The 17,995-nt window shown below is 48.0% G+C and overlaps 1 protein-coding gene across 1 annotated transcript in view; it reads left to right on the forward strand.

Annotated features, from left to right (window-relative positions):
* Window positions 1-17,995, forward strand: part of ACSS1 (acyl-CoA synthetase short chain family member 1) — a 70,665-nt gene that overhangs the window by 22,654 nt on the left and 30,016 nt on the right. The window contains exons 3-6 of the mRNA XM_069955384.1: window positions 6,375-6,574; window positions 8,568-8,743; window positions 10,141-10,293; window positions 10,410-10,557. Of these exons, the coding sequence (XP_069811485.1) occupies window positions 6,375-6,574; window positions 8,568-8,743; window positions 10,141-10,293; window positions 10,410-10,557 (677 nt within the window). The remainder of the gene's footprint in view (window positions 1-6,374; window positions 6,575-8,567; window positions 8,744-10,140; window positions 10,294-10,409; window positions 10,558-17,995) is intronic.

Raw genomic sequence — 17,995 nt, forward strand, 5'->3', positions numbered from 1 at the left:
TGTTCCAGTAGCCTAGTAAAAGGCACGTCATCCATACTGATAAAGTAACGTTCGTACAACATGATGCGTGATACGCGTGAATAACGTGACACTCTACGGGCGCACATTGGAATCATGTATGTAACACTGCGCAAGAAATACGAAGGAAATGTGTGAACATTGCCTTAAACATTTGTAAAGCGTTCGCAAATATTTTTCATTCGCAACTGCGGAGAGTGGCATTTTACTGCGATTTTGGGGTGTTGGGTGCACCCAGGCATGCTCCCCTGATGTCACAGTGTCATTCCGGAGGTGTCCGCATCGTTTAGAGAGGTTTCATGGGGGACTTGGTGACCTCCAGTGGTCGAATTTGGATTTCCAAGTGTCGAGAATTTTTTTCCCATAGACTATAATGGAATTGAATATTTGTTTGAATAGTCAAATCTCGGTGCCTATTTGATTCAAATTCTCGAAAGTCGAATATTTCACTACTCGCTCATCTCTAGTCATATGTAACAGCATAAAGGCCTTCACAACACTGAAATACGTTACAATAATAGCTGCTCCGCAGGTCTTTGTATTACTGCAGAGTTCTAATAATCCTCTGTACTTAGGTAGTCATTAGGCCAAGAATAGAAGGTCTGTTCCTAGAAACTATGGGAAAGAGTCTCTGATGATGCACACAGTATATTTATATACAGACCCTTCTTTAGATGTCAGGGTATGTGTCTAATATAATTCTAGGCCTTGGAGTGATATTCATTACTGGCCTAAGTCCTCTTATTATGGTGTCAATTGAATAAGAACAATTCTGCATTCACATACTGGCCCAAAGGAAAACTGGTGGTGCCGCCCACAGTGGTCAGTCAGGCCACTAATTTTATTTTACAACTTATCTTGGAAAAATGGTAACTGTGATCTGATTAGTAGCCATTAGTATGTATATGTGTACAATAATCTTTATAATAGCAAACGTGGACAGAAAGATTACTTAGATGTGGCTACCCTAAATTTCTAGTACTAGGCCAGGTTCAGGTGTGTGTCCTGGATCAATAAGAAACAGCAAAGGGGTGTGTGCGCACCCTACAGGCAGAGCCAGGATCAGCAGGGACAGGAGAAGATGTACAGCAGGGGAGATGAGCAAGGACTAGGAGGCTATGGATTGGTGGTAACCGGACAACAGTGCCTGCTGGAAGCAGTAGTCCATTAAGATTACCTACATGTGTTGATATACAACATACAGCTACATACAATGAGACATTAGTCATTTATCCATGAATCAGGTTCATATATAGTTTTATGGTAGAAAAAAAACTCTTAAATTTGTAATTCACTGACTTGAACCCTTTATCATTCTGGACTTATAAATCAGGAGGGTTTTCCTGCGCAATGATTGATAGTACCTTGCTCTTATCTAGCAGTTATGTGGTGTTTTTTTGTTTACATAATTAGAACCTATTATGGTCCGTTAACACGAAGAGATAATTCGCCCAATCGTTTAATTTTGAAGCAACAATTTGGTTTTTATAACGATCAGCATTTAGACAAGTAAATCGTTAGAATAATTATTCAAAAAATCGTTATTGCGATCGTTTTTAAGATCGCTTAAGGCCATCTTACACATAGGGTGGATCTTTTAAAGACTGTTTACACGAAGCCATCTGCGAATTTTTAGCGAACGACCAACGACGATTTAAGAACATTTTGAAAGATCGCAATGAACTATTTTTTCCGCCCGTCGCTTGATCGTTTGCTGTGTTTACACAAACCAATTATCGCTCAAATGCGATTGTTATTGCAAAAATTCGAACGATAATCTTTCTGTGTAAACGCACCATAAGATTATGTGAGCTATTCAATTTTGTCTAAATTTGTCTAAATCTGTGTGTTGCCAGGTAATTTGCATAACCAGGCTTCATCACAGGTGTTTTACTTTTCATAAATGATCTGATGAAGCCTGGTAATGCTGATCACATGGCAGATCCCAGAGCGTCAATTTAGACAAAATTGCAGAGCTCACATATTCAATTAGGTTCTAATTATGTAAACAAGGAAACACAACTGTGACAGTGTAAGCGCAGCCTAACACATGTGCAATTTTTTGCTAATATCAAGGACAGCTGTCCAGAAAACTATAAGAAAACTTCCCTGAATGCTTAGTCATCAGCTATTCACTGTAGAAGGGGATGCCCACTCTATGATGTTCATACAGGCCATGTCATTACTTAGTAAACTTACTTACAATATTACTTAATAAACAAAGGTTGTGTCATATTATTTAGCCTTGTATTATTAATCTGACTGTAATGTTGGGACAAGGTAGGTGCTATTCACGATCACAGAGTTAAAAATAATAGGCATTCCTATAGCAATAAAACATCACATAAAGTCAAATGTGTACCTGGTTACAGGTTGCTCTACACACTAGTAAAAGTATTATTATGCAGTTAGCTTATCCACCCTTTAGCTGTATAGATAAAAACAGACAAATACAGTAACAGACCAATACGGCAAACCCAGTATTGATCAAGAAAGAAAATATGTGATCAATGAAGTTAAGAAATACCATAAGGCTATAATAAGAAAGACTGGGAGGCTATGTTGCCATTATATATTTTTAGGTAAAATAATGGCCGTTAATTTATAATGGCGACCGAAAATAATGATCATGATCTTTATTAACCACCGCTGTTAGACAATGGACGTTTTTTTCGCTTAAAAAAGACAATGTGGGAACATAGCTTAAGTTTGTGTCAGACTGGCCAATAATTGTCCCATGATCAGCTAATGGAAAAATATGATGACTTGTCAGTTGATTGTTGGAATTGGAGATCATTGTTCATCAGCAGCACGTAACCCAATATAAATGGAATATGTGCTGCCAACAATGATGAAGGTAACCGGCTGCCCGAGCTATCCAACTGATTGTTCAGGAGAAGCTTCACCATTGCTTATTGAACCCATCTAAGGGACTCTCTACACATGCGCTGATTGACTTAATCGGTGCTCATAATGGACAGCCATCTGCTATTACAGCCATTAGGCTGAGTACACCATGTTAGGATATAGAGTAGAGGTGAGCACAACTCAAGTGCGATCGTTCTGCGTTTGATGGCTGAAGAAGTTGGATGCAGCCCTAAGTCTGCCTGGAAAACATGGATACAGCTATAAGCTATGTTCCCACTGCGTATAAACAACGACCTACGTCTATGGACAACAGCGGACAGTAAATTGGATAAACATTTTTTCGGCGGCCGTAGACAAACAATGGCTGTTGTGTCAATACATTGACTTCAATGCAAAGCATTGCATTATGAAAAGAACGGCTGTTGTTTTCATAAAAAGTGTGGTGTGTGAACATAGTCTTAGGCTGTATTCAGGTTTTCCCAGACTCCATGGGGCTGCATGAAACTTCTTTAGCCATTGTTAATCAAATCCCTAATGACTGGAATTGAACATGGTCGAGTCGCGCTCATCTCTACACCAATCCTAAAATGTTAATGTCATATCACTAGGGTAGGGCTGGGCGATATGGCCAAAAAATAAAATATCGATTTTTAAAAAATTTTGGACGATTCTCGATTTAAATCTCGATTTTTTTGTTTTTGCTAAATAAATAGGACATTTTTCTCCCTGCAGCATCAGATACGATTTTATTGACGTTTGAGACAACTATATTGTTTCCCAGTGTAACAGTGCTCCTCCTGTGCCCCCATGTAGTAGACAAACACATTGTGTGCCCCATATAAGTAGTTTTCCCAAATATGTGCCCTATGTACTCTGTGCCCCCATATAGTATAGGCGATCTTCTTTGTGCCTTCATCTAGGTAGGGAGTAGTAGTGAGGGTATAGTGGATAAGGGGTGTAATAGTACAGGTAAAGATGAGGAGTGTGGTAGTAGTACGGGTATAGATGATGGGTGTAGTAGTACTACTGAGGGGGTATGGGGTGGACTGGGGGTCACTGAGTGGGTATGGGGCAGGCTGGGGGTCACTGAGGGGTATGAGGCAGGCTGGGGGTCACTGAGGGGTATGAAGCAGGCTAAGGGTCACTGAGGGGTATGGGGCAGGCTGGGGGTCACTGAGGGGTATGAGGCAGGCTGGGGGTCACTGAGGGGTATGAGGCAGGCTGGGGGTCACTGAGGGGTATGGGGCAGGCTGGGGGTCACTGAGGGGTATGAGGCAGGCTGGGGGTCACTGAGGGGTATGAGGCAGGCTGGGGGTCACTGAGGGGTATGAGGCAGGCTGGGGGTCACTGAGGGGTATGGGGCAGGCTGGGGGTCACTGAGGGGTATGGGGCAGCTGAGGGGACACTGAGGGGTATGGGGCAGGCTGGGGGTCACTGAGGGGTATGAAGCAGGCTAAGGGTCACTGAGGGGTATGGGGCAGGCTGGGGGTCACTAAGGGGTATGAGGCAGGCTGGGGGTCACTGAGGGGTATGAGGCAGGCTGGGGGTCACTGAGGGGTATGGGGCAGGCTGGGGGTCACTGAGGGGTATGAGGCAGGCTGGGGGTCACTGAGGGGTATGAGGCAGGCTGGGGGTCACTGAGGGGTATGAGGCAGGCTGGGGGTCACTGAGGGGTATGGGGCAGCTGAGGGGACACTGAGGGGTATGGGGCAGGCTGGGGGTCACTGAGGGGTATGAGGCAGGCTGGGGGTCACTGAGGGGTATGGGGCAGGCTGGGGGTCACTGAGGGGTATGGGGCAGGCTGGGGGTCACTGAGGGGTATGAGGCAGGCTGGGGGTCACTGAGGGGTATGAGGCAGGCTGGGGGTCACTGAGGGGTATGAGGCAGGCTGGGGGTCACTGAGGGGTATGGGGCAGGCTGGGGGTCACTGAGGGGTATGGGGCAGCTGAGGGGACACTGAGGGGTATGGGGCAGGCTGGGGGTCACTGAGGGGTATGAGGCAGGCTGGGGGTCACTGAGGGGTATGAGGCAGGCTGGGGGTCACTGAGGGGTATGGGGCAGCTGAGGGGACACTGAGGGGTATGGGGCAGGCTGGGGGTCACTGAGGGGTATGAGGCAGGCTGGGGGTCACTGAGGGGTATGGGGCAGGCTGGGGGTCACTGAGGGGTATGGGGCAGGCTGGGGGTCACTGAGGGGTATGAGGCAGGCTGGGGGTCACTGAGGGGTATGCGGCCGGCTGGGGGTCACTGAGGGGTATGGGGCAGCTGAGGGGACACTGAGGGGTATGGGGCAGGCTGGGGGTCACTGAGGGGTATGAGGCAGGCTGGGGGTCACTGAGGGGTATGGGGCAGGCTGGGGGTCACTGAGGGGTATGGGGCAGGCTGGGGGTCACTGAGGGGTATGGGGCAGGCTGGGGGTCACTGAGGGATATGAAGCCGGCTGGGGGTCACTCAGGGGTATGGGGCAGCTGAGGGGACACTGAGGGGGTATGGGGCAGCTGAGGGGGTATGGGGCAGCTGAGGGGACACTGAGGGGGTATGGGGCAGCTGAGGGGACACTGAGGGGGTATGGGGCAGCTGAGGGGACACTGAGGGGGTATGGGGCAGCTGAGGGGGACTAGGCAGGCGTGGTAAAGTGTCAGGACTGCGCGGTGAGGTGCAGGGCCGGCGGTCAGGAGAGATGTGGTACCGGCGGCTCCAGCCTCTTCACAGAGCCGCGGCTGACCTCTCCCGCCCCTTACACGTTAGTGCCGCGCTGAGCTGCGTCCCGCTCTCTTCCTGTCACACGTGCAGGTCCCGTTCTGTGGAGGAGGCGGCAGGGATCGCAGCAGAAGGAGAGAACGTCGCTGCGGGTCCTGGAGCTGTACAGCGGGCAGCGACGTTCTCTCCTTCTGCTGCGATCCCTGCCGCCTCCTCCACAGAACAGGACCTGCACGTGTGACAGGAAGAGAGCGGGACGCAGCTCAGCGCGGCACTAACGTGTAAGGGGCGGGAGAGGTCAGCCGCGGCTCTGTGAAGAGGCTGGAGCCGCCGATACCACATCTCTCCTGACCGCCGGCCCTGCACCTCACCGCGCCGTCCTGCAACTCTCTCCGGACCCGACACTTTACCGCGCCGCCCGCAATGATTTTTTGTGAAAATCGAATTTACGATTTTCACAAAAAATCAAATCGATTCTAACTGTCTGGGCGATTAATCGAATTAATTCGATTAATCGCCCAGCCCTACACTAGGGTTTGCATTTACAGTACATGTATATCTCAGTACGCGTGTATAAATTGGCTCTCAGTGTAATGTATGTATGCACTGGGTGTAACACAGGGAAAGCCACTCTATGTAGATCTTTGACCAACACTAGGGATGCGGAATGGCACCATTATAATTCAAATTCTTTCTTATAGGATTGCTTAATATTTCACACTTTTTCTGTAAAATACGTCAATTGTAGAGTTTTTAGGGTACATTTTAATTGTCTTTATTCCCTTACAGAGAGCTTCTTGACACCACATGCCGAATTGCCAACACATTGAAGAAATATGGAGTGAAGAAAGGCGATAGAGTGGCCATCTACATGCCTGTCTCACCTTTGGCTGTGGCATCCATGCTGGCTTGTGCAAGGATCGGAGCCGTTCACACTGTTGTCTTTGCTGGTTTCAGTGCTGAATCCTTGGCTGGACGAATTAATGATTGTAAGTAGTAAGTATTCAGCTCTAATTTTGTATTACCTCAGCAGACATGAAAGGTTACCCATTGAATGTTCTTGGTGGGATCTAGTAAAGTAGGGATGGGGAGTTTTCAGCCCTCCAGCTGTTGTCGTTTTGGATCGGTGGAACCGGGCTGAACCAGCCAAATCCCACTTGTGCTTAAATCACACAAATTAGATGTTTGCCATCCAGCTCTATTGTCTTTCTGATAACCAGCACCAGATGTGTCTAGCAGCTGCTCATCCCTCCCTGATCCTCAGAATTAAGTTGCTCATTAATGAGGAATATGTAATTGTTTTCCTAAATCATCATTTGGCTGACAATTATTTTATGCTCATGACCGGCTTAAAACTTAGTGAATGTACAAATTGATGATCACGCTTGCGGTAGGGCATAGGAGTCAAGTTCAAGGTAATATGAAAATTGTAATACGGGTCTCTATTATGTTGTTGGTGACTTGTTAATGGTTTTTAAGGACAAATTGAAAGTTTTAAAGCGAATGTACCACCGGTTTATCAGTTTTTTGTTCTCTACATGACTAGGCCGGTGCAGGCGCCAGGATGCCAGTGCCACGGTCCATTTTTTGAACTGCGACCCGGTTCTTGTGCATGGTGCCAGTCTATTACCGAGTATGGGCTGGGCGTGAAGGACTGGAGGCGGGCCCGTCGGCCCCCAATGGGATGATCTACCTTCCCCTCTGTGATGCGGCTCCTTTAGAATCAATGGAGCCACATTACAGAGGGGAGGGGGTTTTGTCACACTGGCAGCCGGCGGCCCAGCCTCCAGTGCTTCATGCCCAGCCGGTACTTAGTAATAGACCAGCTCCATGAGCAGGAATCGGGTTATGGTTCAAAAAAAGACTGTGGCACTAGCATCCCCGCACAGGCACCGGTCTATTCATGTAGAAAAAAAAATAGCGATGTACCGTTGATACATTCACTTAAAGAAGAGTTTAATACTATGCTAGTGAAAACGCCTGAGTAGAATAAGACAGGAATTGTCAGATAGAATGTCAGACTGCTATGTCTATGAACGAAATGTAAATGAGCATGTCATATATTAAGTCCTGTAAATATGACAGTGTAACGCTTGGCTGTGCTTTCTTACATACTTTCTCAAGTTCATGGCCGATTAGTCAAGGTTCTATTTAGGTTCATGAATTTGTTCTGTCATCATATCAGGCAATGCAGAGTAATTCTAGTCTAGCTTTCAGCTACTGTGCAGTCTCTTATGTGAACCAGGTCTCATCTATAAACTCCAATGCACATGATTTTTATTTATTTGAAATTTTTTAAAAATATAATATTTGACAATATATCTTCACATGAATACATACAATGACATTACATATCATCCGTCAGAGATAGTACATGCACAAATATACATTCAACCCACTCAAGAAAAAAAAAAAAAAAAACACCCCCGCCCCTTTTCCCCCCAGGGCTGCGGTGCGAGAGAACCAAAAGGAAAAAAAAAAAAAAAAAAAAGAACCAGAACACACTAACACTTTTACAAATTATCTGCCTTCATTCTCTCCCTTCCTGCCAGGGTAACCAAGTTCTGTTATAGCGGTCCAATGCACAGGATTATTCCTTACATCTAAATAAGCTGTTGCTTGGTTGGTTGCTTTAGGGATCGGATCTATTTTCTACGGTGTATCAATTATTATACATATGGTTGAGTTTTGGTGAAGATTTAGATCACCTGCCCCTGTATGATATTAGATCTTTTTCATAATTTCTGCCCTGTTCCACATTATCCATCCATTTATCTATCTTTCCATCAATAATTTTCATCTACTGTACCAATATGGCATGTAAGAGAGTGAAGCTGGTGGAATGGTAACTTTAAAAGCTGACAATTTTGGGCAGGCTGTTATTGCAGAATTTTCCTTGTTTTTTTAAAGTACTTTACTTTAGGATCACACGTGTCTACAAGACGTGCGGCAGCATGACTTGTCTTCTCTTTATTTCAATAGCTAACTGCAAAGCTGTCATCACTTTCAACCAAGGACTGAGAGGCGGACGAGTCACAGAGCTAAAGAAGACGGTGGATGAAGCTGTCAAGAGCTGTCCGTCAATTAAACATGTCTTTGTTGCTCAGAGGACGGACAACAAAGTCCACATGGGTAATCTTGACATACCTCTGGACGAAGTACGTCTTATACAAGTGTACCTGTACTATGTAATCTGGTGCACATATTCTGATCAGGACAATCAATAGAGATGCTGAGCATATAATGGTATATGAAATGGGACCAGATTCTGCCCCTAAAGGTCTTTTTGATCTTCAACCAGTTTAGTCCCGGCGGTATATTAATTGAGCAAAAGAAAACTTTTCATAATTTATAAAACCTTATAGTGACATCGGATTTCATTTTATGTTTATGTCGTTTTAGGACTTCTTTAGGACAAGTAGAGCTTCCTCTTTCTCTAGAAGGCAAAGCTTCTTCCGCAGCAGCTGCAGTATGCTTCATATAGCTTTGCAGCACATAAATATACGTTACAAAGTATTGGGAACTTATATAAAGAAATTTATATGAAACTCATTTTACCCCAAAATAGGTTCTGCTGAGGCATATTATTAAGTATGAGAGTAAATGTAGAAAATGAACCAGCACTTACCCGGTAGATGCAGCTTGGCATTTATTCCATAACCGACAAGCGGGGAGGTAGGAAGGAGGGGGGCAGGACGCAATCTGGGACGGCTGTTTCAGGCGACACACCTTTCGTCAGCTAGGTGTACCAATTTTATTAAGTATAATGCACTGACAATTTAAAGTCAACTTGGTTCCCTCTTCTAGCAATTTTTCTTTCACTGTCTGAAAAAAACATCATTAAATTTAGATTAACTTTAGTGTTGCTAATATAGTATTTGTATATATCAGTGTACTTTTTACTGTGCCATCTTGGTTCTAGTCTTTAAATAGGACCAGCTCTCCTGACTTGTATGCATTAATGAATATGTGTCTTCCCATAACATAACTATACTGGAACATTATTTTCCTCTGTTATTCTTCCTGGAAATGTTTGATAAAATGACAACTAGGTGTTAATATTTAATTTTCCACCAGTAGTGCCCCTACACACGCCCCCTTCACACAATGTTTTTTCAGCTCTGTTTAAAATGATGTCCGCCATTTTGATTTTAAAGTGACAGACGTCATTTAGCTGTCTGGCCTCCTGTCAGTGCAGGGGAGGCTGTTGGTACATTATTCAAATTTGCGGTCAAAGTCAATTAAATTGCGGCAATAACGGACGTTTTTTTTTTATGTTGTGTGAACATAGCCTAACAATCCCTGATCACTGTGACACAAAGTCAGAGTTTGTAAGGACACACCTTATTGACAAGGCTAAGGCACACACCCAATTGTCAATAATTCATACATTTCCAGGTGGCGTAAAGAAGGAATGAGAACTCAGAGTTCCTGTAATAATGTAGATTTTGGTAAAGCAGACATATTGGTAGAGCTGTCTCTTTCAATACCTTTGTGTGTGAACCCAGTCTCAGTTACCAAATTTGCACATATGATTTTGTACATGTTTCCCCAGGAAATGGCCCGAGCAGACCCAGTCTGCCCCCCAGAAGCTATGGACAGCGAGGACATGTTATTTATGCTGTATACGTCTGGCAGCACTGGAAAGCCAAAAGGAGTTGTGCACACACAGGCTGGGTATTTGCTATATGCATCCCTAACGCACAAGGTAAGTACGATATATACATGGAGGGAGACACATTGATAATGTCAGTATGTGCATTGTTTGATTCTATAATATTAGATGGCTTAATATCAGTGATGTCTACCCTTCTGTCCGTATAGTACGTATTTGACTACCAACAAGGAGATGTGTTCGGATGTGTTGCTGACATTGGCTGGATTACTGGGCACAGCTATGTTGTCTATGGACCACTCTGTAATGGAGCCACCACAGTCCTGTTTGAGAGCACTCCTACTTATCCAGATCCAGGTAAGAGATTGGGTCAATCACTGTGTGGTTAGGGCCAAATAAACAAGCTGTCGCACTTGTGGCCCTGGCCATGTACAGTCATTGACCTCACTTGCATTACTGTTGACTATACATCCCGTTAGGCCAATAATCACATTATATAAAAGTTCTCTTATGCATACATCAGTAGCTATAGTCTTTTAGCTATGTAGACACCTTATCCTGATAGAGGTCAGCAGTGTCGGACTGGAGTCCTTGGGCCCACCAGGGGAAATCATTCTTGGGGCCCACCCTTCTGCCACCATACTTATCTATGGTAACATTAATAAGGGTCCAGTAACACGGCGTGATATGGGGCAGTGTAGGGCTGCAAACGATTGCTAATCAGCAGGGCAGGATTATATAGAGATGTGCGGCCAACAACGATTTTTACAGCCGCACAAAAGATCAAATCAGCCGACTATCGGCCATTTGCTCGCTTGTCAGCTGATCTCTGGCACTTTTACATGGGGCTTCCTAGGAGCGCTTGTTACCGATAATTGGCCGGTGTAATTGGGCTATAAGACAATTTTCTTTGCATGATAACACTGTATACTACTGTATGCTACCAATAGCACCAGTATATAAAGAGCAAATATCCCCACACATATTACTGCCATACTATTACTGACCAGATCCTGTATACTGAGAGTGATATTACCAATAATACCAGTATACAAGGGGGAATTATTATCATCATACATATTACCGCCATACTGTTACTGACCAAATCCTGTATACCAATAATACCAGAATACAAGGGGGAAATATTACACCACACCACAACCATCACTACCATATTGTTACTGACCAAATCCAGTATACTGAGACCAATAAAACACAGTACCGGATTACAAGTGACAAATACCACCACATACTGACTAATACCACCATCTACTGACTAATACCACCATATACTGACTAACAACGCCACATACTGACTAATACCACCATCTACTGACTAATACCACCATATACTGACTAACAACGCCACATACTGACTAACACCACCACATACTGACTAACACCACCACATACTGACTAACACCATCGCTGCTACTGAATAATCCTCCGTACATAGATCACTATCACCTCATCCAGTCATATAGAGGTGGACGCAGCTCTACACAGGCTCTATACACCATATACATTACAGTGCAGTTATATCAGGTGACTCACAGGGGACGTCTTCTCTAATCAGAGTTCTTCCCTCTTCTTCTTGTTCTTCTCCATCTGTCCTGGGCCATTATGAGAACTTCTCCGAGCCACGAATCCACAGAATCTGCCAGACAAACAATATTAGGCTCCTCACTCTGTCACCATCCTCATCTCTATACTAACTGCACATCTGAATTGGCCCCTTTACACCCACATTTAGCGGGTAGCCCCGACTCTATGTATGTGTGTGTATGTATATATATATATAAATATATATATATATATATATATATAAAATATATATCCCTTATAGTATATGGTCCCCTCTGTGTAGACACTTTATAGATGGTCCTTTGTTCAGTCCTCCATATAGATGGCCCCCAGTGTTGTCCATGTCCCATATAGGTAGACCCCCTTATGTTGTCCATCCCCATATATATAGCCCCTCCATGTTGTCCTTCTTCAATATAGATAGCCCCCTCAAGTTGTCTATTCCCCCCATATAGCCTCCTCATGTTGTCCATTCCCTCCTATAGCCCCCTCATGTTGTCCATCCCCCTATAGCCCCCTTATGTTGTCCATCCCCCTATAGCCCCCTTATGTTGTCCATCCCCCTATAGCCCCCTTATCTTGTCTATCCCCCTATAGCCCCCTTATGTTGTCCATCCCCCTATAGCCCCCTTATGTTGTCCATTCCCCCCCCATATAGCCCTCTTATGTTTTCCACCCCCTATAGCCCCCCTTATGTTGTCCACCCCCCTATAGCCCCCAGTGCTGTCCATCCCCCATGTAGCCCCCCTCATGCTGTCCATAACCCCCTAGCCCCCCTCATGCTGTCCATCCCCCCTGTAGCCCCCCTCATGCTGTCCATCCCCCCGTAGCCCCCCTCATGCTGTCCACCCCCCTATAGCCCCCCATGCTGTCCATCCCCCCGTAGCCCCCCTCATGCTGTCCACCCCCCTATAGCCCCCTCATGCTGTCCATCCCCCCGTAGCCCCCCTCATGCTGTCCATCCCCCCGTAGCCCCCCTCATGCTGTCCATAACCCCTGTAGCCCCGCTCATGCTGTCCATAACCCCGTAGTGCCCCTTATGCTGGCCATCCCCCCTATAGCCCCCCTCATGCTGGCCATTCCCCCCTATAGCCCCCCTTATATTGTCCATCCCCCCTATAGCCCCCTCATGCTGGCCATTCCCCCTATAGCCCCCCTTATATTGTCCATCCCCCTATAGCCCCCAGTGATGTCCATCCCCCCCTATAGCCCCCAGTGATGTCCATCCCCCCTATAGCCCCCAGTGATGTCCATCCCCTCCTATAGCCCCCAGTGATGTCCATCCCCCCTCCATAGCCCCCAGTGATGTCCATCCCCCCCTATAGCCCCCAGTGATGTCCACCCCCCCCCCTATAGCCCCCAGTGATGTCCACCACCCCCCTATAGCCCCCAGTGATGTCCATCCCCCCCCTATAGCCCCCAGTGATGTCCATCCTCCCCCCCTATAGCCCCCAGTGATGTCCATCCCCCCCCCCTTTAGCCCCCAGTGATGTCCATCCCCCCCCATAGCCCCCAGTGATGTCTATCCCCCCCCTATAGCCCCCAGTGATGTCCATCCCCCCCCTATAGCCCCCAGTGATGTCCATCCCCCCCTATAGCCCCCAGTGATGTCCATCCCCCCCCTATAGCCCCCAGTGATGTCCATCCCCCCCCCTATAGCCCCCAGTGATGTCCATCCCCCCCCCCTATAGCCCCCAGGGATGTCCATCCCCCCCCTATAGCCCCCAGTGATGTCCATCCCCCCCCCTATAGCCCCCAGTGATGTCCATCCCCCCCCCCCCTATAGCCCCCAGTGATGTCCACCCCCCCCCCTATAGCCCCCAGTGATGTCCATCCCCCCCCTATAGCCCCCAGTGATGTCCATCCCCCTCTATAGCCCCCAGTGATGTCCATCCCCCCCCTATAGCCCCCAGTGATGTCCATCCCCCCCATAGCCCCCAGTGATGTCCATCCCCCCCCTATAGCCCCCAGTGATGTCCATCCCCCCCCCTATAGCCCCCAGTGATGTCCATCCCCCCCCCTATAGCCCCCAGTGATGTCCATCCCCCCCCCTATAGCCCCCAGTGATGTCCATCCCCCCCTATAGCCCCCAGTGATGTCCATCCCCCCCCTATAGCCCCCAGTGATGTCCATCCCCCCCCCTATAGCCCCCAGTGATGTCCATCCCCCCCCTATAGCCCCCAGTGATGTCCATCCCCCCCCCTATAGCCCCCAGTGATGTCCATCCCCCCCCCCTATAGCCCCCAGTGATGTCCATCCCCCTACTATAGCCCCCAGTGATGTCCATCCTCCCCTATAGCCCCCAGTGATGTCCATCCCCCCCTATAGCCCCCAGTGATGTCCATCCCCCCCTATAGCCCCCAGTGATGTCCATCCCCCCCTATAGCCCCCAGTGATGTCCATCCCCCCCCTATAGCCCCCAGTGATGTCCATCCCCCCTATAGCCCCCAGTGATGTCCATCCCCCCCTATAGCCCCCAGTGATGTCCATCCCCCCCCCTTATAGCCCCCAGTGATGTCCATCCCCCCCCCTATAGCCCCCAGTGATGTCCATCCCCCCCCCTATAGCCCCCAGTGATGTCCATCCCCCCCCCTATAGCCCCCAGTGATGTCCATCCCCCCCTATAGCCCCCAGTGATGTCCATCCCCCCCCCTATAGCCCCCAGTGATGTCCATCCCCCCCCCCTATAGCCCCCAGTGATGTCCATCCCCCCCTATAGCCCCCAGTGATGTCCATCCCCCCCCCTATAGCCCCCAGTGATGTCCATCCCCCCCCCCTATAGCCCCCAGTGATGTCCATCCCCCCACTATAGCCCCCAGTGATGTCCATCCCCCCCTATAGCCCCCAGTGATGTCCATCCCCCCCTATAGCCCCCAGTGATGTCCATCCCCCCCTATAGCCCCCAGTGATGTCCATCCCCCCCCTTATAGCCCCCAGTGATGTCCATCCCCCCCCTATAGCCCCCAGTGATGTCCATCCCCCCTATAGCCCCCAGTGATGTCCATCCCCCCCTATAGCCCCCAGTGATGTCCATCCCCCCCTATAGCCCCCAGTGATGTCCATCCCCCCCCTATAGCCCCCAGTGATGTCCATCCCCCCCTTATAGCCCCCAGTGATGTCCATCCCCCCCCCTTATAGCCCCCAGTGATGTCCATCCCCCCCCCTTATAGCCCCCAGTGATGTCCATCCCCCCCCCCTATAGCCCCCAGTGATGTCCATCCCCCCCCTTATAGCCCCCAGTGATGTCCATCCCCCCCCCTTATAGCCCCCAGTGATGTCCATCCCCCCCCCCTATAGCCCCCCGTGCTGTCCATCCCCCCCCCTATAGCCCCCAGTGATGTCCATCCCCCCCCCCTATAGCCCCCAGTGATGTCCATCCCCCCCCCTATAGCCCCCAGTGATGTCCATCCCCCCCCCCCTCTATAGCCCCCAGTGATGTCCCCCTATGATAAAAAAAAACAAAACAAAACCCAACTCACCTGTCACCACGCTCCCCCGTCGGTCGCGGGCCTCTTCTTCTCTCTTCCCCGACAGACGAGAAGCTCCTGGTCCCGGGCAGCTCCGTCACCACTGAGCTCTGTGCGCGCCGCAGTGGCTGGGACTTCCGGTATGCGCTGCGTGTACCGGAAGTCCCAGCTGCCGCATCGCACACAGAGCTCAGTGGTGACGGAGCTGCCCGGGACCAGGAGCTGCGCATCTGTCAGGGGTTGCGGAGGTACGCTTCCGATTGACAGCGCAAGAAGCCTTAGGCTTCCCGCGCTGTCAATCACTCTTGGGACCGCAAGCAAGAAGCTGCTTGCGGTCCCAAGAGTGATTGACAGCGCGGGAAGCCTATGGCTTCTTGCGCTGTCAATCGGAAGACTGCCACATTTAACTGGAAGCGATCGCTTCCAGTTAAAAGGGTGAGGGGCGGCAGTCGGCGGCTGAGTGGGCCCCCCAGGAGCACGGGGGGCCCCGCTGGGCTTACTGGGTGGAGACCACATTGATGTGGTCTCCAGCCCTGAGTCCTTTGACTGGGGGGCGGGGCCTACTCCTGCTCGGGGCCCACCGGGGAAATCCCCGGTCCCCCGGTGGCCCAGTCCGACACTGCATAGGACTACCTTTACTTCATTAAAATGTAGCATTTCAGAAAGTTATATAGATTTGTAACCTCTATTTAAAAATCTCCAGTCTTCCCATACTTATCAGCTGCTGTATGTCCTGCAGCTGAAACAGTGGTCACCACCTGCCACCTCTGTCCATATCAGGATGGGGATTTGCTACTGCTCTGGGCAGTTCCTGACAAGGACAGAGGTGGCAGCAGAGAACACTGTGTAAGACTGGAAATAATACACCACTTCCTGCAGGACATACAGCAGCTGATAAGTACTGAAACATTGGAAATTTTGAAATAGAAGTCATTTATAAATCTATATAACTTTCTGAAACCAGTTGATTTGAAAGAAAAAGATTTTCGCTGGAGTACCCCTTTAACAATTAACTGGGGTTAACCAAGAAACATCAAGAAACACACACATAGAGATCAGCTCACCCCAGCTGAATAGAGGTGCATGCAGATACACGAGTCTCCAGGAATGAAGAGGAGCACGTGGATATAGATGCGGGCCGTGTCCCGTATATGCAGATCCAACGTAGAAAAGGTTTTCCACAGCTCCTTTAGATTGCAAAATTCTTTATTGGTACATATAAGGTGAAATTAAAAACTGGTTAAAATCGCGCCGACGCGTTGCGGAGGCAGCCCTCCTTAATCATGGCAATGTAACCGCTATACACATAAGCCTTATATAATGTGTGGGATGTACCATGTACCACTAACTCCTCCCCCACGAAAGGAGGGGGGAAGGGAAAAGGGAAAGGGGAGGGAGGGGGGGGAGGGGGGAAAGGAGGGGGGGAGAGGGAGGAGTGGAGAGGAACGCCTCACGGATCAACAACGGAAAAGGTATAACTGCATGATAAAAAGTCAATATTCAGTAGCATATATATAATTGATATGTAATAACAGAGGCAGATATATAACAATCCGTAACGTTGTACTATGGAAAGGACAACAAGGATGAGAGTGACTAAAAATAAATAAACATTTAAGTAAGAACGAGAAAAGGGGAAAATAGGGGAAGATGACTATAATCACTATTAATGTCTGAAAATCAGAAAATATAAAACAAATCCGTTTTGAGATTCATGCCCTGGGGAAAACGTGTGGCCAGGTTTAGGATCCAATATGCTTCCCGTTTTCTAAGGAGCTTGGCCCAATCTCCACCTCTTGGGGGTTTATTCACTTTTTCTATGGCTATTATTTTGAGGGTGCTAGTGTCGCCCATATGGCATTGGTGGAAATGTCTGGACAGACCAGACATGGATTTGGTCCCCCAAGGCACAGTTATAGAGCGAATGTCTCGCATGTGTTCAGAAAATCGAACCTTCAATTTCCTGATGGTGGACCCCACATATTGGACGTGGCAAGAAGAACATTCCGCAAGATATACTACGTGTGTGCTGGAACAATTAATGAAGCTCTTGATGTTGTAAGAGCTTCCCGTAGTGTGTGACAAAAAAGAATGGGTTTTAAGTGAAAATGTGCACATTGGGCATCTGGGGGCAGCACATCTAAAGAAGCCGGTCATGTTGAGCCAGTTCTTGTGACTCCCTGCTTGTTGGTCAGTTTTAAGTGTGGATGGTGACAAGATATTTCCTAGGGTTTGACCCTTTTTGGCCACACATTTGACCCCCCCTGTAAGTGCTTGTTCACACAGTGTATCTTGGTACAAGATAGGTATATATTTAGTTATGATAGTCTGTATGTCCTTGAACTGGGGGCTAAATGGGGTAGAAAAAATGAGTGGAACTTTACCGTTCACAGTGTGTTCAGATTTTTGTTTATTAATTCTGTCCGTAAGATGGTATGTGCGATCATGGCTCTCGGCAATATTGCGTGCTCGATTAATGTTGTGGTCACTATATCCTCGGTTGCGTAGTCTATCGGTAAGTTGGTGCAGTTGCGTATTGTTCTTACAAATTCCCCAATAGGGAGATTTCTGGTAACGTGTTTCGGGTGACTGCTATGAGCATGAAGTATGCCGTTACCTGCAGAAGGTTTCCTGTATAAAGTGCTGATGATTTTTCCCCCCTCCCAGGACAATAACACGTCTAGGAAAGGAATAGAATGGATCTCGTGTTGAAAAGTAAATTTAAGGTTCAATGTGTTGCCATT

Source organism: Dendropsophus ebraccatus, chromosome 15, assembly GCF_027789765.1.
Source record: "Dendropsophus ebraccatus isolate aDenEbr1 chromosome 15, aDenEbr1.pat, whole genome shotgun sequence".
NCBI classification, from domain to species: Eukaryota; Metazoa; Chordata; class Amphibia; order Anura; family Hylidae; genus Dendropsophus; species Dendropsophus ebraccatus.